This window comes from Amia ocellicauda, chromosome 9, assembly GCF_036373705.1.
Source record: "Amia ocellicauda isolate fAmiCal2 chromosome 9, fAmiCal2.hap1, whole genome shotgun sequence".
Taxonomy (NCBI): Eukaryota; Metazoa; Chordata; class Actinopteri; order Amiiformes; family Amiidae; genus Amia; species Amia ocellicauda.
In genome coordinates, this window is record NC_089858.1 from 34,722,197 (window position 1) to 34,743,548 (window position 21,352).

A 21,352-nucleotide genomic window follows, 5' to 3' on the forward strand; every position below is an offset into this window, starting at 1 on the left:
GGTTATGGTGTAAAAACAGCTTAATCTTGGGGGCAACTTCATGTTATCAGTTATTATGATCAACAACAAATTATCATATATATATATAATATAGTATTATTAATGATAACAATAATCGCCATCATCATCGCCATATTAATTGTTCTAGATGTTGTTTGTCGTACTAGCACTGAAATAACTATTTATTCAACAGAGCTTATAGTATATGAGTTAGCTGGTTATGCCTCACCAATATGGCCGCCAGGCGACTTCATTTGTGTTTAGTTGGGTTTCATTTTTAACCATAGAAAAATGGTCGCGTTCGTGTATCGCAGACTTCCGCAGTTCTGCTCGGCTCCACCAATGGGATCGGTGGAATTGCGCAGAGGTGCGCTACAAGAACGCGCCGGACGTGTACGTCACACCCGGAAGTGCAGACTGTGGCAGGTTTGTTGTGAACATGAAATGCGGAGTTTTGTCGCACATAACAACACAGCGGCGACGGCGACGGCCATAAGCGCGTTTGCACGGCAGAAAAGCGTCCAGAGCCGCCGGCAGAGCAGGCAGCGGCGGTGTGCGCGTCCTCACAGGTCATTTCTCCGCGGAAAAGCACTTGCACACGGAGGGGCTGCGGCATCGCTCCCTTACTCTAGTGTGTACCATCCGCGCACGCTTGGTTAACGTACACGGGACGGGTTTTGCTTGAGACCGCGTGTGTGTTGCGTGTATCTGTACGAGGCGGTTTTGTGAAGGGCTGAGGCGGATTCAATGAGCGTCGCCCGGGCCGGACCGCGTCACGATGACCTGGCGTGTTGGCTGTTGTGTCTCCAGCTTTAATTCAGATCCGTTTATCCGCCACGGACGTGGTTTACATTTCGTTGCACTGGTATTTCATCATCATTGAAGTGCCAAGATTTTGTTAGACTAAGTATTGGCATGTAAATATAGATGTGTGTGTCACAATGTATAACCACACACACACCTCTCTCTCTCTCTCTCTCTCTGTGAGCAGCGCACTGTGGGGTGTGTAGATGTCTCTCTCTGTGAGCAGCGCACTGTGGGGTGTGTAGATGTCTCTCTCTCTCTCTGTGAGCAGCGCACTGTGGGGTGTGTAGATGTCTCTCTCTCACTGAGCAGCGCACTGTGGGGTGTGTAGATGTCTCTCTCTCTCACTGAGCAGCGCACTGTGGGGTGTGTAGATGTCTCTCTCTCTCACTGAGCAGCGCACTGTGGGGTGTGTAGATGTCTCTCTCTCTCACTGAGCAGCGCACTGTGGGGTGTGTAGATGTCTCTCTCTCTCACTGAGCAGCGCACTGTGGGGTGTGTAGATGTCTCTCTCTCTCACTGAGCAGCGCACTGTGGGGTGTGTAGATGTCTCTCTCTCTCTCTCTGTGAGGAGCGCACTGTGGGGTGTGTAGATGTCTCTCTCTCTCACTGAGCAGCGCACTGTGGGGTGTGTAGATGTCTCTCTCTCTCACTGAGCAGCGCACTGTGGGGTGTGTAGATGTCTCTCTCTCTCACTGAGCAGCGCACTGTGGGGTGTGTAGATGTCTCTCTCTCTCACTGAGCAGCGCACTGTGGGGTGTGTAGATGTCTCTCTCTCTCACTGAGCAGCGCACTGTGGGGTGTGTAGATGTCTCTCTCTCTCTCTCTGTGAGGAGCGCACTGTGGGGTGTGTAGATGTCTCTCTCTCTCACTGAGCAGCGCACTGTGGGGTGTGTAGATGTCTCTCTCTCTCACTGAGCAGCGCACTGTGGGGTGTGTAGATGTCTCTCTCTCTCTCTCTGTGAGGAGCGCACTGTGGGGTGTGTAGATGTCTCTCTCTCTCACTGAGCAGCGCACTGTGGGGTGTGTAGATGTCTCTCTCTCTCACTGAGCAGCGCACTGTGGGGTGTGTAGATGTCTCTCTCTCTCACTGAGCAGCGCACTGTGGGGTGTGTAGATGTCTCTCTCTCTCACTGAGCAGCGCACTGTGGGGTGTGTAGATGTCTCTCTCTCTCACTGAGCAGCGCACTGTGGGGTGTGTAGATGTCTCTCTCTCTCTCTCTGTGAGGAGCGCACTGTGGGGTGTGTAGATGTCTCTCTCTCTCACTGAGCAGCGCACTGTGGGGTGTGTAGATGTCTCTCTCTCTCACTGAGCAGCGCACTGTGGGGTGTGTAGATGTCTCTCTCTCTCACTGAGCAGCGCACTGTGGGGTGTGTAGATGTCTCTCTCTCTCACTGAGCAGCGCACTGTGGGGTGTGTAGATGTCTCTCTCTCTCACTGAGCAGCGCACTGTGGGGTGTGTAGATGTCTCTCTCTCTCTCTCTGTGAGGAGCGCACTGTGGGGTGTGTAGATGTCTCTCTCTCTCACTGAGCAGCGCACTGTGGGGTGTGTAGATGTCTCTCTCTCTCACTGAGCAGCGCACTGTGGGGTGTGTAGATGTCTCTCTCTCTCACTGAGCAGCGCACTGTGGGGTGTGTAGATGTCTCTCTCTCTCTCACTGAGCAGCGCACTGTGGGGTGTGTAGATGTCTCTCTCTCTCTCACTGAGCAGCGCACTGTGGGGTGTGTAGATGTCTCTCTCTCTCACTGAGCAGCGCACTGTGGGGTGTGTAGATGTCTCTCTCTCTCTCACTGAGCAGCGCACTGTGGGGTGTGTAGATGTCTCTCTCTCTCACTGAGCAGCGCACTGTGGGGTGTGTAGATGTCTCTCTCTCTCTCTCTGTGAGGAGCGCACTGTGGGGTGTGTAGATGTCTCTCTCTCTCACTGAGCAGCGCACTGTGGGGTGTGTAGATGTCTCTCTCTCTCACTGAGCAGCGCACTGTGGGGTGTGTAGATGTCTCTCTCTCTCACTGAGCAGCGCACTGTGGGGTGTGTAGATGTCTCTCTCTCTCTCTCTGTGAGGAGCGCACTGTGGGGTGTGTAGATGTCTCTCTCTCTCACTGAGCAGCGCACTGTGGGGTGTGTAGATGTCTCTCTCTCTCACTGAGCAGCGCACTGTGGGGTGTGTAGATGTCTCTCTCTCTCACTGAGCAGCGCACTGTGGGGTGTGTAGATGTCTCTCTCTCTCTCACTGAGCAGCGCACTGTGGGGTGTGTAGATGTCTCTCTCTCTCACTGAGCAGCGCACTGTGGGGTGTGTAGATGTCTCTCTCTCTCTCACTGAGCAGCGCACTGTGGGGTGTGTAGATGTCTCTCTCTCTCACTGAGCAGCGCACTGTGGGGTGTGTAGATGTCTCTCTCTCTCACTGAGCAGCGCACTGTGGGGTGTGTAGATGTCTCTCTCTCTCTCTCTGTGAGGAGCGCACTGTGGGGTGTGTAGATGTCTCTCTCTCTCACTGAGCAGCGCACTGTGGGGTGTGTAGATGTCTCTCTCTCTCACTGAGCAGCGCACTGTGGGGTGTGTAGATGTCTCTCTCTCTCACTGAGCAGCGCACTGTGGGGTGTGTAGATGTCTCTCTCTCTCACTGAGCAGCGCACTGTGGGGTGTGTAGATGTCTCTCTCTCTCTCACTGAGCAGCGCACTGTGGGGTGTGTAGATGTCTCTCTCTCTCACTGAGCAGCGCACTGTGGGGTGTGTAGATGTCTCTCTCTCTCTCACTGAGCAGCGCACTGTGGGGTGTGTAGATGTCTCTCTCTCTCTCACTGAGCAGCGCACTGTGGGGTGTGTAGATGTCTCTCTCTCTCTGTGAGCAGCGCACTGTGGGGTGTGTAGATGTCTCTCTCTCTCTCACTGAGCAGCGCACTGTGGGGTGTGTAGATGTCTCTCTCTCTCACTGAGCAGCGCACTGTGGGGTGTGTAGATGTCTCTCTCTCTCACTGAGCAGCGCACTGTGGGGTGTGTAGATGTCTCTCTCTCTCTCTCTCTCTCTCTGAGCAGCGCACTGTGGGGTGTGTAGATGTCTCTCTCTCTGTGTGAGGAGCGCACTGTGGGGTGTGTAGATGTCTCTCTCTCTCTCTGAGCAGCGCACTGTGGGGTGTGTAGATGTCTCTCTCTCTCTGTGTGAGGAGCGCACTGTGGGGTGTGTAGATGTCTGTCTCTCTCACTGAGCAGCGCACTGTGGGGTGTGTAGATGTCTCTCTCTGTGAGCAGCGCACTGTGGGGTGTGTAGATGTCTCTCTCTGTGAGCAGCGCACTGTGGGGTGTGTAGATGTCTCTCTCTCTGTGAGCAGCGCACTGTGGGGTGTGTAGATGTCTCTCTCTCTCTGAGCAGCGCACTGTGGGGTGTGTAGATGTCTCTCTCTCTCTGAGCAGCGCACTGTGGGGTGTGTAGATGTCTCTCTCTCTCACTGAGCAGCGCACTGTGGGGTGTGTAGATGTCTCTCTCTCACTGAGCAGCGCACTGTGGGGTGTGTAGATGTCTCTCTCTCTCACTGAGCAGCGCACTGTGGGGTGTGTAGATGTCTCTCTCTCTCTCTGTGTGAGGAGCGCACTGTGGGGTGTGTAGATGTCTCTCTCTCTCACTGAGCAGCGCACTGTGGGGTGTGTAGATGTCTCTCTCTCTCTCTCTCTCTCTCTCTCTCTCTCTCTCTCTCTGAGCAGCGCACTGTGGGGTGTGTAGATGTCTCTCTCTCTCTGTGTGAGCAGCGCACTGTGGGGTGTGTAGATGTCTCTCTCTCTGTGTGAGGAGCGCACTGTGGGGTGTGTAGATGTCTCTCTCAGTGCTGCTGTCTATCTCTCGCCCAGGCCGTGAGCAGTGTGCGGTGCTGTTGTGATGATGCCGGCCCGCAGCAGTGTGGCAGGTGTGCAGCCCAGCAGCAAGGTGAAGTACTCCAAGCTGGCAGACAGTGACGACGGCTACATCGACCTGCAGGTACGTCACGGTAGCTGTGCCAGGCTTCAGCCCGAATGTCTTCTGTCAGGACTTGTTTTACAATGTACTCCTTCGTGACAAAATATCTATATTTTGTGTCTGCTGATAAATAATAATCATAATAATTGGAGAGCCACTCAACACTGTTTGCTGTTCAGGTGGTCCGGTCTGCACAGTATAAACCCACACAGCCTAGTCACAGACTGTATTGCATGCTGTGCTTTATAGTCTCCCTCTCTCTCTCTCTCCCCCAGTTTAAGAAGAGCCCTCCCAAAGTGCCGTACAAGGCCATCGCCCTGGCAACCGTCCTCTTCCTGATTGGCTCCTTGCTGATAGTCATCGGTGCTCTGCTGCTCACGGGATACATCGAAGTCACAGTGAGTGCCCAGTCCAGCAGCGGCAGGCATAATATAAACATAACAACAGCGACGCTTTTGCCATGTTGAACCGAAGAGCATTAATGGCCCAGAGAGACCCGGCAGGTTGTTAAATGCACTGTGTGTAGCAGAGGAAACGATGCACAGTCTGCCACCCCATCTCAATCGCCTCCAAACTGTTATAGGCGCCCAACACAACACTAAGCACCCAGTTTCCTACGCCAGCTGCAGTGCAGGCAGAGTCACAGAGGGGAAGAGTCGCAGACTTGCCCTTTTGAGCGACCTTGTGTCGGAAATCTTCGCCGAGACACCTGCACCTCTTGTATATTTAAGGACGGTAAACAAGCGTCTCATCCTGGCTGTAATGCCCTCCCACATAGAGCGAGGGACGCTGGTGGCTGTGTCTGGCCAGAGTGTGGCTCCTCGCGCTCAGGAACTGACCTGTAATTAAGGCTAAGTCCTAACGTGGGAGGGGAATTAGTTTAAGCAGTGGATACCAACAGCACCTCTTCTAATAATCCTCTTTTTGTCATGTGTGTGTGTGTGTGTCTTTCTCTCTTATGTCTCTGTGGGTTTTTTTTTTTATTGTGTCCACCCCCTCTGTGACCCTGCATGTGTCTTTCTCTCACTGTGTCTCTGAATGTCTCTTTCTCTCTCACTGGGTCTCTGTGCGTCTGCCTCTCCCTCTGTGTCTCTGCGTGTGTCCTTGTGTCTCTCTCCACATCTGTCACCCCTCTCTCTTTGGCATTTCTCTCTCTTTTTGTAATATTAGATTGATTACTATTTAGTCATTTTGAAGATTTCTAGGCAGTCAGTGCAGAAGGAAGTCTCCTGAACGAATAAAAAGCTTGTGCAAAAATGTGTGAACCATTTTAACACAACAAAACAAAAACTAGCAAAAGAGAACTCTTTTCTCCGTGTTAATGAATCTTCTGAGCAAGATCTTATGGCAATCGAATTCGTTTATTACCCTCCAAGCGTTCGTATCTGTCCCCAGCCTCTCTCGGGTCGCTCTCTTTATACATTTTTCCTCTATAGCTTGAACCAGTTAGGGACAAAATAACAAGTAATAAATAATAAATATCCTGTTGTACCACCGCTGTATTTATACATTTCTTAAAATTCATGATCGGGGATATTGGAAATGATGATGGCAGGTGACGGGACCACGGTTCTCCTTCACGCTAATATCCGTATTCATGAATGCGTTCTTATGCATTTTAAGCGTGGCATTTTGTCTCTCTCTCTCTCTCTCTCTCTCAGGACCCTAACCGCACTCTCCCTGTCCTGATCATCGGCATCCTGGTCTTCCTGCCAGGCTTCTACCACCTGCGCATCGCCTACTACGCCTCCAAGGGATACCGCGGATATTCCTACGATGACATCCCCGACTTCGACGACTGAGCTGGTCGCCAGCCCGGGAGCACCGAGAGGGGGGGAGCCCCGGAGTCGCCTCCTCGTCCGGGCGCTTTCCCACAGTGCGGCCGTGTTCTTGTCCCCTGTTGGATTCCTCTCGGGGAAATGAAGTATCTCAGCGTTCCACAGCTACTCCTCAAAGAACTTTATAAACTTGCCTTTTCAGTAGTATTGTATTTCTTCCTGTTTGAATATATTTCAGTGTTTTCGGGGTGGGTTTAGATAAGCCGCCCTTCTTTTTGTCCTAATCACCCGAAGCAGAGCTGCAGTGTTCCGCTCAAACCAAAATCTCAGAAACCGCGCCAGGCCATATTGAAACGAACGTCCGACTCGAACGCAGTGTGCGGGATGAGACCCAACACTAAGCACCAATCGGAGCAGACACTAACACTCAACTTCCAGTTCCCTCCGTCTCCAATCAATTCCCATGTTCCAGTGCAAATTCAATTACCCCTGCTCTGTCTGCTCTTATACAAGCGTGGTCTTCAGCAGGGTGGGGGGAGCTCTGGTTTCTCCTTCCAGCTGAGCTTAATTGGATTCTTAATTGGTAAAATCATTAACTTAATTAGTAGAAGTAGTTCCCCCCCCAAGATCCATTCTCGATCGATCGGTGTTTCCAGGGATGCAGACGCTGCCCGGACAGACGGTCTCTGTACTCGGTGTCCTCGGACGGTCTGCACCCCCGGGCTAATCTGAGACGTGCCTGTTGATGCCAACGCTGTGTGAGAGACGTCTTCGGTTTGGGATGTAGAGGTGGGGGTGCAGTGCTACCAGTGCTTTGCTTTAATTGATCTGTAATGAAGCGTAGAGCACGGGAGGGAGGGAGTGGAGCGCAGGGTAAGAGTCGGGGTGGTGTGTCTCCGGCCGCACTCGCACTCCCCGTCTTGCACTGGTGCCTGGGAATGTTGCAACAGCTCCGTCTGACGAAAAAAAGACAACATTAAAAATAAAGCGGTCTCCTCCCACTCCCTGACGTGTCCCGCCGTTATTGGCTCGGGTTTCCCACGAGGGGCCAGGCTGTTGCCAAGTGCTGCGCTGCCTGCCGCTCGAGCTGCAGACTGCGTGTGATTTAGAGACATAATGATGCAATAGGATACAATTCAGTGAAGAGCTGACGGGAGAAGAGAATATGTAAAACTAGACTTGTCCTTGAGTCTTTCTATTCTGAGCTGAGGAGGGGTGTGTGTCTTCTGATAATAAAGGTAATCATCATAATTAGCCCTTTCACTGGTGCTTTTATAACAACTGACTTGCAGAGACAGGGGGAAACGATCAACAGCTGGCACTGCTGTAGAGTCGCAGGACGACAGTCACTGGCTGGACTGGACTCGTGTGGTTCTGCAGGGGTCTGTCCTGCGGCACAGTCACTGACTGTAAAACTGGGCTCGGGTTGACATCACATCAAAGGACAGCGGTGGCCCACATGTGGCAAGCGTCTGCCCTAACTCTAGCTGGCAGAAGCGAGCATCTCACCTGGTCCTCCCCATCCCTCGCTTTCTCTTGGAGGATTTGGCCTCCTAGCCTGTAGAGGGGCACCTATTTCCACGCCAAAGTGCCGGGTTAAGTCTAGCCCAGCACACGAGCCCTGAGAGCACACACACACCCCAGCAGAGTCGGGACGTCCCACACCACCTGGCACGTGCTGTTCTCCGTTTGTCCTGCACGACTTGTTTCTCGGTAGCAGAGAGATTAAATGCCCCACCCACCCCCGCAGGGTTCGCAGGGTAAAGACTTCTTGGCATCCCAGACCTGACCTTTGAAGAAAACTAAATAAAAACACCTCTGAGCGGCACGGGCCCTGGCCTGGCCTAAGGTTGGGGGTGGGAATGAAGTGGCTGGACGAGGTTGGTCCTCTCATCACTAACCCAATTAGGGAGATGGGGTCGAAAGGACTCTTCCTGTGGGGGATAACCTCTCTTACAGGTGTAGTTGAAAGTCAAAGGTGTTGCACCCTTCCCTCTATGTCTCTATGCCCTGTTCAACTCCAACCCTGTGTTTGGTATCTTCCTGGTCTGATGTGGAGCAGTGAAAACCGTGTCCAGTCACGCTGAACACAACAGCCTGAGACGCTGTTCCTGGTGCGCCGCGCAGCGCCCTCTGCTGGCCACGTAGGGGTGCGTATCAGTCTCCGGATTTAGAAATCAAACGGGGTTTGAAGAAATGAACTCAAAAGCGTTTACTTTGCGAGACGAAGCGTTCAGAGATCAGGGAATGGGATCGAGGAGGTTTTTAGAAAGACAAAAAAAGCTGGAAGAAAAGGTAAACAAATAAGTGAGTGTTAAATGACAGTTTAATGATAGGTGTAGGTGCTACACGCAATTAAATGACCGAGAATATGTAGCTCGCCTGCGGTTAGGACTATTTTCTCCAAAACTACTGAACGATGAATAGTATCTGTACAGACCCATTTAGGCGCATTTTAAACAAACCGCTTTCAGCAGAGGACGGGATCTGATGCAGCCAAAACCACGTGTGGACTCGGGAAAAGTTGAAAAGGAGGGAAGAGACATGAAAAGTGTGTGCGGCTCCCAGACAGCTGCGTCGACGGGATTAAAGCACACCGGCAGCCTTATATGCGCACTCTCAAGGACGGGCATGCGGAGCGGGTCTGTGCGTGGGTTTGAACCGAGAGAGGGGTGAGAGGAGAGGAGGAGAGGAGAGGGGGAGAGGGGGAGGTGTGGGGTGTATTGTTTTACTAGGCGCAGGGCGGCGGTTGGTCAGTGCGAGAGAGAGAGAGAGGAGAGGGAAAGCCAGCGCCTCCACCACTCGTTACTGTAAAACTCAATGCAAGCAGGAGGAGGAGGAAGAGGAAGAGAGAAACGGCCACTGTCCCCGGACGACAGCGCACGGACACGGTGCCGGCCGGTAGACGGAGGCAGGGCGGGCACTGCTGAGCACACAGGCGGCTGAGGTCGCACACGCCAGGGGGACACTGAGCTGAGACCACCTATCCTGCTCGTATAGCGCCTGGGTCACAACTGTCCCATACAGATGTGCGGACAGCACTGACTGCCCCGGAGGCTCCTGTCCAGCCTGCGTCCCCGGCGGGTCTCCAGTAAAACATGCCGGCGAGCGGGGCACGCAGCGGGACACACGGCCGGGGCGCTGGACGGGCTCTGGCTCTCCCCGACACCCGGACAGCGAGTGCGGTGTGAAGAGCACAGCCGAGACAAAGCGCCGGCCGCCGGAGTCGCGTCACCCCAGATTAGCGTCGCCAGAGCGGGGCCCTGCGCGGAGAGGGGCGGCCTGCCATCACTGCCAGGCTTAAGTCTTTAACTTCTTTTAAGTGAATTAAAAGCTATTTAAACTCAGCTGACCTGTTTCACGGGGGATTTTCACTAAGGAGGGAAGTTATTTTATTTATTTATCATCATTCGTGTGCGCATTGGATACAGTGACTTCTGCTCCTGACGGGTGTATGTGGGTTATTGTTGGGAGAAGAAATGGGCACCGAGCCGGGCAGGGCAGCGATCTGAGTGTGAGCTGAGGGGGACGTGTTTTCAGACTCGGAGAGACCTGCGAGACGCCTGTCTGGCTTTAAAATACACGGTGAGTTTCGTTTGCTTTCTTCTGTGTGGGTCTGCGCATGAAAATGTACAACATGCGCCCAGCTCACCCTAAAAGAGCCAGCGCCGCGCACCTGTGCTCAGCATTAGACACCATGCTGCTTTGCTACTTTAATACAGATGCATCGCAGTGCATCAGGTTGCGATCTGCAGGAGGACGGAAATGTGTTCCCTTAGTATCATTATTATGGCCTGTCCCATGACTGAAAGCACTTTGACTCCCATGCTGTGGAAACCACACTGAGTAGGGTCACCTTTGTGGTCTACAAGGTATTGATTTTAAGCGCTGTGGCTAGCCCGTGAAGGGCACTATACAAAATAAACATTGATTGATTAATTGATTTGGTCGGACGGCTTGGTTCGAGGTGGCTCTCCTTCAAGAGGCAACTGTGCAAAGTTGAATGATGCCAAGGTCACCTGTTGGAGGGAATTAACACAGTAATACAGTGATGGAGGTGCAGCAGCGGAGGCTTGAATGAAACAGAAAGTGCAGCTGGTGGCCCCACCATGATGAGATCTTCTCCAGGGCATGGGTTGTGCTAACGTGTTTTCCTTTTGCTTCAGCGCAGTCTGCCAAAAATCCTGCCACGGTGCGTTAAATACATAAATAATAACACCACGAAGCAGGGAGAGTTTAGGCTTAACTTAATTGGTTGGGAGTGAAATTTTGACAGACAAAAACAACCAAAACAGATGTGTCCACTTTGTGTGTGTGTGTGTGTGTGTGTATGTATATATGTGTAGCCTGTATATAAAGCAATACAGGTTTGATGCCAGTGGTTGCGAGACTTGTATGCATTGCATTTAATACTCAGCGACACACTATAGACAATAGGCAGAAAGTGCCCAGTGTATGTGGGCACAATAGCGTGCTAGTGGGCAACACACACCGAGCGGCGCACATCAGAGCGGCCGGGGGTACCTGCCACAAACACCCTCATTTACCCTGGGGGGGGCAGCGGCGTGTACATCCTACATTAGGCCCCATTGTTTCGCCTCTGTTTATTCCCCCTTTTCTCCTTGGCGAGAACAAAGCGTTTTGTCCCAGAGAAGGACCTGTCGTGGAGCACTGTGTCCCACTGTTTCACAGAGCAGGCTTTGTGTCCTGTTGCTCTTCTGTCAGTTGCAGTCGGATTGTGTGCTGGGACTGTAGTATTGTAGTCTTTTTATTTGTCATTGCACAACAGTACTGTGCTGGACCTGTGATTCAGAACTATTGTTATGCGTTAATGGTGCAGTAGAGTTCTGTATTATTATTATTAATATTATTATTGATCAAACCCAACTGTCTGAAAACAGAATGGCGGATTAGTGAGCTTGTTTTGTGTCTGTAGGGCTGTCCTTCATTGATTTTGCATTGATTGGAAGTGTTCATCGCATTAATAGAGGTAGATTTCTTTCAATAGACTCTTGTGCCAAAGTGTTTGGATGGGTAGACCGGTTGGCAAATGGGTAGATCAATAGAAAGATAGATGCACAGATAGAGAGATGGAGAGACAGGTAATTGAGGAGTCTCTCAGAGTCTGTAATAGAGTGGGGACAGCTGCCTCTCCCCTCATCCCCTGCTCTTTGTTTCTTAAACCCATTGATCAGTCACTTTCTCTCTGTCTGCTCCTGCAAATCAAAGGATCAGGCATCTGGTCATAAACCCTCTCTCTCTCTCTCTCTCTCTCTCTCTCTCGTCCCCTTTGCATTAAGATTCAAAGATTTATACGCACTCTTCACTGGCAAGACAAGGTTATACCAGTCTTAAACTGATGTTCGGGGGGAGGACAGCCCCACTCTCATGCCTGACTTCCTCTTTCTCAAGCGTGAGTGTCCGGCAACACACGCACTTTCCCAGCATGACTTGCTCTGCCTCCCTCACACCCCGGTACACATTAATTATCATTATTATTTACTTCCAACCTGCATGCGGATGTACATTCATAATTACACACTCACACACAAACACTCTCTCGTTCACTCACTCTCTCACCCCCCCACACCCACGCAGGGCCGTGCCGACTCCAGGGGGTCTTTATCACTGGAGTTAAAGAGTGTCCTCCAGGGCTTTGCAGATAAGGGGGGATAAGGCAGCACACAGCCTGCCTGTCAAGCCCCACGCCTTCTGCTCTCTCGGCCCTTCTGGCTAATTAACTGCTGCTCTCTCCATCTCTCCAGCATCGCTCTCCATCTCCTAATCTCTCCATCATTGCTCTCCATCTCCATCATTGCCCCATCTATCTATCTGTCTGCATTACTGGTGTCTCTCGCTCTTTGTGTCTAGCTGTCTCTCTCTCTCTCTCGCTCTGTCTGTCCCTACTGTAATATCCATACCAGAAATCTGCCTTCTGTATCTGTATATCCCCCTCTCTCTCCCTCGCTTTGTAGATCTTTTCTTTTTGTTTTCAGACATTTACTCTGTCTGACTTGCATCTGGTTGCTTGATTTTTCTCTCTCTCTCTCTCTCTCTCCCTCCACCTCCCTGTCTGTTTTAATCCAATGTATCTGTCTCCGTGTCTTTACATCGCCTATCTCAATATTCATCTGTCAGGTAAGATGAATCACAGGCAGTGTGTTCCTGTGCGCCACACACACGGTCCGGCACAAATTATGTTGTTAGGGGAAAGATTATTGCTTTAAAAGAGATACTATTACAGACAAGAAATTTCAATTTGCTCCCGGCTGTCCATTTTCAAAGACTAGTAAGAAGGACAAGTGTGTGTGTGTGGCTCAATTGCATGTGTGTGTGTGTGTGTCTGTCTGGTCTCTCTGTGTGTCTCTGTCTGTGGTTTTTATGCACGTTACCTATGCAAAATGTCGTCTTTGACTTCCTGTCTCTCCATCTGTCCCATCTATTGATCGATCAGTAATCTATGGAGCGATTGATATGATCTTAATCTTTGCAAGTGATTTCTACAGCAGTCCTGTCAATAACACCCATCATATAGTACATGGATTTATAATGTCTGAGTAGCAAGAGTAAGACTTATCTCGATTCAAAGATTTAAATTAGCTTTTAACTGAGAAGGTTAGACCACTTTTGCCAAAGTGTTTACATGGAATTTCATTGGAAACAGGGCGCTCCCTCCCTCCCTCCCTCCCACAGCACAGCTCTGACACCAGCACCCTTTGTGGCAGTCAGATGACAGATGGGTCACGTGATCCTGTCGTGCAGGTGCTCAGATCATGCCTTCCGCAGGCCATGATGTCACTGCTCTTGTACCAATCACTTGTAATTAAGATGCGTCGTAAGTGGATTTGTTGCGAATTGTGGCAGCTACAGTGAGACGAGTCGCCCCAGCACTTGACCCCGGGCTCTCGCCTGTCTTGGTGCCAACTGCACTATTTACTTATTTTCTCGTGGGCGTTGTGATGATATGGAAAATAAATACTAAGCGGAACTGCCACACTCTCATCTAATGCAACCGTAAGCAATCAGCAGGGCGGTCTGGTTAAGTCTGGTTCTGCGCAGTCTGTCTTCCCCCGGTGTGGGTTGAGCCAGATGGATTGGACTGTTGTTTTGGCTAGGGCTCTGAAGCTATAACCATATATAATATACACAAACACACACAAAATAGATTGTATATCAGTATATTGTCCTTTAGCCTCTGTAGACCTGTTTTTAGGTCCCCTCAATCAACCCATGCTCCTGATCTTCTCCTCCTTCTCTTTTCCCTTCCCCCGGCATTTTCAATTCTGCATGTCCATTATTATAGTAGTGCTTTTATATCACAGTATTGAAAAGGGAAAATAGCCTCTGGGCTGTAATAATATTTGCCACACTCTTGTTTGTCAGACACATGGAACATAGCAACATGTGTCTGTGTCTGTGAGTGTGTGAGTGTGTGTGTGTGGATCAGTGGTTCCCAGGTGAAATGTTCCCTAGTGAACTGCTCAAGCCAGCAGCCCAATCACAAAAGCCAAACCACCGGGCTTTCTGTTCCTCGACGCTGTTATGACAACTGTATTGTGTGGCTGCGTTTACACATGAAATGAACGTGACATCGAGGCACCTTCTTCACCCCTGGCCCTGCCCTGGCCCTTCGAGCACTCCGCTCCCTGTGCGTCTCTGTGCTGCTCTATTTCGGTTCAGACTCGTACTTGTGCCTTCTCTTTTTTTTTGTTCGAGGGACTTTAGACCATAACGGCTTACAGTTCACTAAAAGAATTAAAGCAGATTAGAGCCAACGAAGGAGAGAGAGAGGAGGGGGGAAGAGAGGAGAGATACAGAGAGAGAGAGAGGGAGGGAGGGAGGGAGAGAGAGACACACGCACAAAAAGCAATGGAGTGCAGATTGTCATTTGGGATTGGCTTGTAGGTCTAACTTCTGATGTGCTCTAGGGCAGTGTATGGATGCAGATTATTTTATTTTATGTAGTTTGTTTCCTTGACATGAGAGGCTGTTTAACTAGATTCAATTGTCTGAGAGTATTTTGGTAATATGATGCGGATCATTTCAAGGTAAGTGGGAAGGTACAGCTGTTATTTCCGGGTCTGTGTGTGTGTCAGTTCCTCCGTCACATACACGCTTAAACCATGTCTGTGTGCAGTAGCAGTCGAGTAATCCCCTGGCAGGCTCTGTGCTCTTACCTGCTGGGTTCCAGAGAGGTGTGCTTTAACGAGATAAACCCCGGAGGACTAATACTTGTCGAACTTTGACCTGGTGACGTCGCAGCCTCTGCAAGCAGCTCTGCTCTCGCACTGATGGTACCGTGGGGACCTGGCCTGCTTTTCCATCAAAGTCAGTTACTCAAGCAACCAATTAATCAATTAACTATCAATCAATCATTCTAATCACTCAAGCAGCTTTGAGCTTTTATTGTTTTTTACTGCCCATGAATCAGTTTAGCAGACTGGTCTATTTTTAGTTAGTGGAGTTCATCTGTTGAGTGGTGAGGTCATGTTTATTTGATAGAGTGCACATCGAAACCCACGTGCAAGCCCCCGTTTTAGACTTTTTAGAGTCCGGTTCCGTTAGGGCACCAGTCAGTCCTCCAGATGGGCCCATCTCACCATCTCTGTGTTAGATCCTACTCCACAGGTATGCATGTGTTCAGAAAAATAGAAAACTTTCTTTCACCAATAAAAATCGAACAGGAAATCGGCTCCAGCCAGCGTGTGTTAGAGACTGGGAGGAAGTCGCTAGGAAAGCAGTAACGCACGGGAGCGCTCACCTGGCTTTGATCTCAGATGACAGAAGCGTCCTTTGTTCCGTCCAGGCAGTGTGGTTTCAGCTCTTTTTGCGCAATCTTTGAACAGCTGACTGTTTGAGCCGAGCGAGGGAATGGACTCTCTTTCACCCAGCGGTGCACAGCCCAGCGCACGCCGGGAATGCTGCAGAGCTGGTCATACAGAGAGAGAGAGGGCGAGAGAGACAGACACGGTGACCCAGTCAACACCATTGTTGTTGTGCAGGGCCGGTCACAGGTGCTGCAGGTGTTGTGTGGGGCTACAGAGTGGTTGATGAAAATTGTTTCCCCCAGTAGGATGGAGCGTGCCCAGTGAGTGCCCAGTGAGCGTGCCCAGTCAGTGTAGGAGATCAGTGTTGCTACAGTGATCTCACCTTAGTGGCGCAGTTGGGTTGGGTTTTTCTTTCCCTACGTCACTGATAATTTATGGGTTTATTTTCACTCCCCTGTTTGGAATCTGCAGTTATGAATGGATGGGGCTCTCCAGTCCTCGTACTGGGGCAGAGACGAGGACTGGACTGTAGGTTAGGGACCAGACTGGTGCTAATGCCATGTGCTAGTGTGAGTGTGAACGTGCATTAGAGTGTGTGTCTGTGTTTGTGTGTGTGGGTGTATGTGCACATAAACGTGTCTGCAGGATTTCGTCACCTAGTGAACTAGCCTGCCTTCCCAATATAGCCGCGGTTTCCATTTACAGTAATAAGCTGGTATTATCTCTGATAGTAGGACTGCGTGTGAGAGAGAGAGAGAGTGTGTGTGTGTGTGTGTGTGTGTGTGTGTGTGTGTGAGAGAGAGAGGGAGAGAGTTGGGGTGGGGGGATGACACAGGTGGTTTAGTGAAGCAAAGTGTCACCAAGCAAGGGAAAATATGAGTTTGTATCATGTTCTTGACTGCGTGTTGGTTGGCATGTGCTGATCCGTGTGATGGTGTGTCTCTACAGGCTGGCGTGTGCGGGCCGGGGATGAGCGTGGCTCAGCGCGTGTAACGGAGGCCTGGCGATGGGGAGACAGCGACTCTGCATCCCGGGAATCATCGCGACCGCCACGCTCTGTCTGCTGCGTAAGACAAGCCTCTTCCTCCACACATCTCTTATTTCAGTCCTCCCAAATTCTCTCGTCTCTCTCTCTCTCTATCCATCCCCCCAGTGAAGGGGCGGATGCAGGGGGCGAGACTGCACAATAAAGAAGCAGTAGTGATGTGATGTCTGTTTCCTCTAAATCAGAGAAAACGACATGAAAACGGGGAGGAGAGGAAAGGGGTGTAGAGCAGTGTCCGGTAATCCCCTCCCCAGACTTCAGCCAAATCCCCACAAATCTGGATTTATAATCAATTCCCCCCAATGTGAATGTGGGAGTGGGGTGGTCTTTGCTGCCACTGCAGGGTGTCAGTGACAGAGATCAGAGTATTCACTGTGCCAGACATCAACACCACCTGAACACACCAACACACGCGCAGAGACGTGTGCACAGGCATGTGTAAACTCGCTGACCCTTGCCCCACCTCCTGCCTCTTCCTCCTCCCCCACTCCCAGTCAATCGTGCAGATTTGCCGAAGCAGGTCTTAAACTGCTCCCTCCCTCTCAGTCCAGTTCACTGTGCTTTATTGGCATGCCCTGTATAACAGAAGTCAGCAGAAAGAGATCCAAATGATCAATAGAAACAGGAATGATAATAATAATGTGGGGTGGGGGGGTGTGCAATAACAAAAAAACACAAGTTAACCCCCTCTCTCCCCCCCTCAGACCTCTCCCTGGGAGCCGACACGGTGGTGCGCGCTCGCGTCGGCAGCTCGGCACTGCTGGGCTGTAGCCTGTCCCTGCCCACCCCTGGCACCCCCTCACCCCGGCCCTTCCCCCTGCACGTGGTGGAGTGGGTGCGGCTGGGCTACGCGGTGCCCGTGCTTATCAAATTCGGGGTGTACAGCCCCCGGGTGCACCCCAACTACAGAGGTGAGTGAGCGTCGGCAGGGAGAAGCCCGGGGGTGGGGGGTTCTGAGTCTGTGCAAGTCTGTGTGGGTGTGTCTGTTTGGCTGAGTGTGTATACGAGTGTGGGGGTCCTGCTGACGGTGGGTGGGTGTGTAACGGGGGACCACCCCCTTTGTGAGATCAGTAGAGTGTATACTGGGTGGGGCTGAGCTCTCAGAGGAGTGCCTGTGTCGGCGCAGTTTGAATGCCGGTTGGGGGGGTGGGGTGAGTGAGCGTGTGACAGTGGTGGGGGCTGTGCCGCGGGGTGGGCGGGGGGCCTCTCCTGGGTGTTGGAGGTGCAGCCCTGAACCTCTGAGCGGATTTCCACTGGAGATAATCCACCTAAACAAGGGCCACTGTAATTAGAGAGAGAGAAATGTGGAGGTAGGGGTAGAGAAGGGGAGAGGTAAGGGAGAAGGTCATGAAAGAAGGAGAGAGAGAGAGGAGAGGTACAGAGGAAAAAAAGGGGGGAGGGGGAGCGGAGAGGAGAGTGACCCTCATTATCGTGGACACGGACCCTTACAGAGAGAGGCGTGAAAGAGGGCAGGAGAGACGCCACAGTGGGAACGCACGCTATCAGGGCCTCTTCTCTCCTGACCTCCTTCCCTTCTTTATTCTGTGTTTTATATCCCCTCTCCTTCCTGTCCCCCCCAACCCACTCTGGTTTGTTTCTTTTGTTTTGTTTTGTTTTGTGTTTGTCCTGCCTGCTTTTGTTTTTGTTTGTGGGGGACCTTTTCACCCCTCTTTCAGCGCTAGTGTGTAAATGGACAGAGCTTGCAGGGGGGGAGGAGAGATAAAGAAAGAGAGAGACAGAGCGAAACATGGGGATGGGGGGGGGAACCAATAAGGTTTACCAGCGAGTGTTAAAGTACAGTAAATCATTGGGGGGGGGTTGGACTGAGGGGTTAATGGGGGGTGGGGAAGAGAGAGAGAGAGAGAGAGAGAGAGAGAGAGAGATGGAGCAAAACAATCAGGTTTGCCAGCCAGTGCCGTGTGTTAAAGTACAGTAATATCAGGGGGATGGAGGGGACTGGGGTGAGGGGTTAATGGGGACGGGACGGGACAGAGAGGGCGGGGGAGGGGAGAGGCCAGGCCGATGGCTGGTGGCGTCCCGCGGTGCGACCCACTAAACAGCAGTCAGAGCTGGTGTGAGAGCCGCACTGGCTGAGGGTACGGCGTAATCCCCACATTGTCTACTGCCACACAAAGAGCCAGCCTGCCCTCCCTGCGCTGGGCCGCATGTGACAGCAGCTGAGCTGAGAGCACAAGACAAGACACACACGTCCCGTCACGGCAGGGCAATCCCTCTCCCCTGTCTCCACCTCTCATTCTTTCCCTCTTTCTCTCTCACTCTCTTTCTATCTCCTGTGTCTGCCTTTCTTTCTGTCTCTCTGTGTCTCTCACTCTCTTTCATTCTCTCTCTGACTCTTTTGGTCTCGGCCTCTTTCTTTCTCTATCTCTTTCTCACTCTCTCCTGTCTCCTGTGTCTGCCTCTTTCTTTCTGTTTCTCCTTCTCTCTCTCTCTAATGGTCTCTCTTTCTGTCTCTCTCTGTGTCTCTCTCTTTCTGTCTCTCTGTGTCTCTTACCCTCTCTTTCTGTCTATCTCTTTCCGTGTGGGTCTCTCATCTTTTCTTTTTTCTATTCTGGTCTTTTCATTTTGATCGGTCCCTGTGTGTGTCTCTCCCTCTCTCCCTCTCCCTCTTTCCTTCTCATGTGTGTAAGCGCACCGAGAGTCTAATGTTCCTTTCTCCCCCCGCTGTGCTGTGATTGGTCACTTCATCCCCAGCTCAGCCGGAGGCCCGGTTTCTCCGCTGCCACTGGTTTATGAAACTGAACTCGCTTCACCTTAAACAAATAAATAAATCCCTAAACAGGGTGTAGCTGGTGGAGATCGAAAACCTCTCTTTCTCAGAACTGCGGTGAGATACGCAGGGGGCTTCCTTTCAACACACTTTGCTCAAGATAACTTATCAGCCTTGTAAAAGATAAAGCGCCCCAAAGCACACAACCACATTGTGTTGAGTTCCTGACCCGCATCATTGCTTAGTGGAGAAGTTCAGTTTCGGACCGGGGTCGTCCTCCAACAACGCAGAGGGCAGCTCAGCTGTGAAGAGTGCAGCACCAAGAAAACCACGCGGTGCCCACGAACATGCCGCGGATCAGCACTGGTGGGGAATTTCAATAAAGCAGGAAAATATCTGTGGTGAAAAGCCGGTGTATTGGGCGGTGACGTATCCCAACCGCTGCCTCGGGTTACGGGCCGGGTTTCACCTTCCCAGGCACACAATCGCCGGGCGGCCATAAAGGCTGGGTGCTTGTGTTTCACGGCGGGGTAGGTGTAGCCGGGGTAATGCGATCGGCGGCGGACAATGAGAGAGAGGGATAGAGTTTGTTAGTATTGTTCAGCCCTTGTATGGTCACTGTGATGCAATACAGCACAGGTGCCTGTGAGAAACGGGGGCTGCCGTGACCAGCAAAGAGATGGGGAGAGAAGGAGCGGGGCGGTGAAAGATGAAGGGAACGGAGGAATGTTGTTCAAGTTCAAGATCCGAAAGTCCTTTAATTTCCTGCAGCCTCTCTCTCCCTCTCTCTTTCGCTCCCTCCCTCCCCCTCCCTCCCTCTCTCTCTCTCTCACTCCCTCCCTGTGTCTCCCTCTCTCTCCTCTGTCCTCTGGTGGTTTGCTCTGATGAGGTCATTGGGTTTGGGCAGGAAAGAAGGTGAGGCAGACAGAGAAACGGACAGACAGACAGACAGCATTATTGTTTTTGCACCGTGTGTGTTCTAACCTGCACACAGACAGACAGAGACGGGCTACAGAACCACAACCATGCCACAAAACCCAAGGCAGAGGCAAAGACGGGATTTTCTGCAGCTGTCTGGGCAAATCCCAGCACTTAACTGAACTCTCTGTGAGGTTCAGCCGGCTCTATAAGCTGCTGTTTTGGTGCTGGCACTCAAAGAAGCATGGAAACTCCCCAGCTCAGCGCACCCAGCATCAAAGGGTTGGAGAACAATACACTGTTTGCAGGAAACAAATATATTAAGAAAACTATATCTATAGATGCGATTTATGTAATTTTCAACATGCATATATACAAACTTTTAAAAACAAATAAAAGAAAAAAGAAAAGCCCTGCAGTCACTCTTTCACTAGTGCTGTAACAGTGTTTCCACTCCTACCTGAGCCCAGAGGCTCCTGGGAAATTCGCCAACTTCACCACATCTCAGGCGAAGCTATGTGTGGCAAAGAGCTATTTAGGTGCATTGTACTCGGAAGGGGATTTCATAGGCAAACCATATAAACAAGGTATATCTGTGTGTAGAGGGGGTTAGCTTGTATAGGTGTGGGAAGGTGTCATGTTTCCTTTTATGCTCATGGGAGTGATGTGAGTTTTCTCTCAGTGAAGTATAAAGTGTGGACCTGCCTTCTTTAGTTTGCCCTGCTTTGATTGTCACCCCCCCAGTAAGACTAAGTATATTTGCTGGTACCAAAGCAATATGCTATGCTCTGAAACCTGGGGGGGGCTGTGTGATATTTTTAAACTTTGCAGACTTTAGCATCTGAACTGCAACAATGAGTTATCGTGTGCCGCGTGGACGTGGTTAAAGATGATGTGTCCGTCCCCGGCTCCCTCCGTGGGGCTCCAGCCAGCCAGCAGACAGGCAGGGAGAGTTAACTGTAATCTGGAGGGTTACAAAGACCCATTTATAAGAGGGTTAAACTGATTAGGAGAAGAGAGGGAGAGGGATGGAGGGAGGGAGGGAGAGAATGGGGGGAGGGGTGCTGGCTCCCAGACTTGTGATTGTATTCAAATCAAAACACCTCCCATAGTGCACTTCTCTCTCTCTCTCGGTCTGCCTGTCTGTCTCTGTCTCTGTCTGCACAATCCTTCTCATGTTTCACTCTGTCCTGCTCTCTCCATCTCTGTCTATCTCTTTCTCTCTCCTCTCTCTCACCCAGTAACATGAGTTGCTAAAGACAGACCACTGAAACCAGAGCTCCAGAGTTAGAACAATACACTACATCAATGGGTTAAGATACAGATGGGATGTGTGGTTGTGGTTTAGGGTGAATTTATG

The 21,352-nt window shown here is 51.1% G+C and overlaps 2 protein-coding genes across 5 annotated transcripts in view; both read left to right on the forward strand.

The window, feature by feature from the left end:
• The first annotated feature begins 339 nt into the window (after positions 1-339).
• On the forward strand, positions 340-7,784 carry LOC136759291 (transmembrane protein 230). 4 transcript variants are annotated; one of them, XM_066714212.1, is made up of 4 exons: positions 340-426; positions 4,650-4,776; positions 5,031-5,153; positions 6,417-7,784. In XM_066714212.1, the coding sequence occupies exons 2-4, from the start codon at positions 4,678-4,680 to the stop codon at positions 6,555-6,557; spliced, it is 363 nt and encodes a 120-aa protein (XP_066570309.1). In that variant the 5' UTR covers positions 340-426; positions 4,650-4,677; the 3' UTR covers positions 6,558-7,784. The 4 variants fall into 4 exon arrangements, with proteins under 4 accessions (XP_066570309.1, XP_066570310.1, XP_066570308.1 ...); XM_066714213.1 differs by lacking the exon at positions 340-426 and adding an exon at positions 433-631; XM_066714211.1 differs by lacking the exon at positions 340-426 and adding an exon at positions 433-569.
• Positions 7,785-9,256: 1,472 nt separating this feature from the next.
• The window catches only part of LOC136759292 (uncharacterized), a 30,587-nt gene continuing 18,491 nt past the window's right edge, over positions 9,257-21,352 (forward strand). The window contains exons 1-3 of the mRNA XM_066714215.1: positions 9,257-10,118; positions 16,250-16,368; positions 17,051-17,257. Coding sequence (XP_066570312.1) covers positions 16,308-16,368; positions 17,051-17,257 — 268 coding nt within the window. The 5' untranslated portion in view covers positions 9,257-10,118; positions 16,250-16,307. The remainder of the gene's footprint in view (positions 10,119-16,249; positions 16,369-17,050; positions 17,258-21,352) is intronic.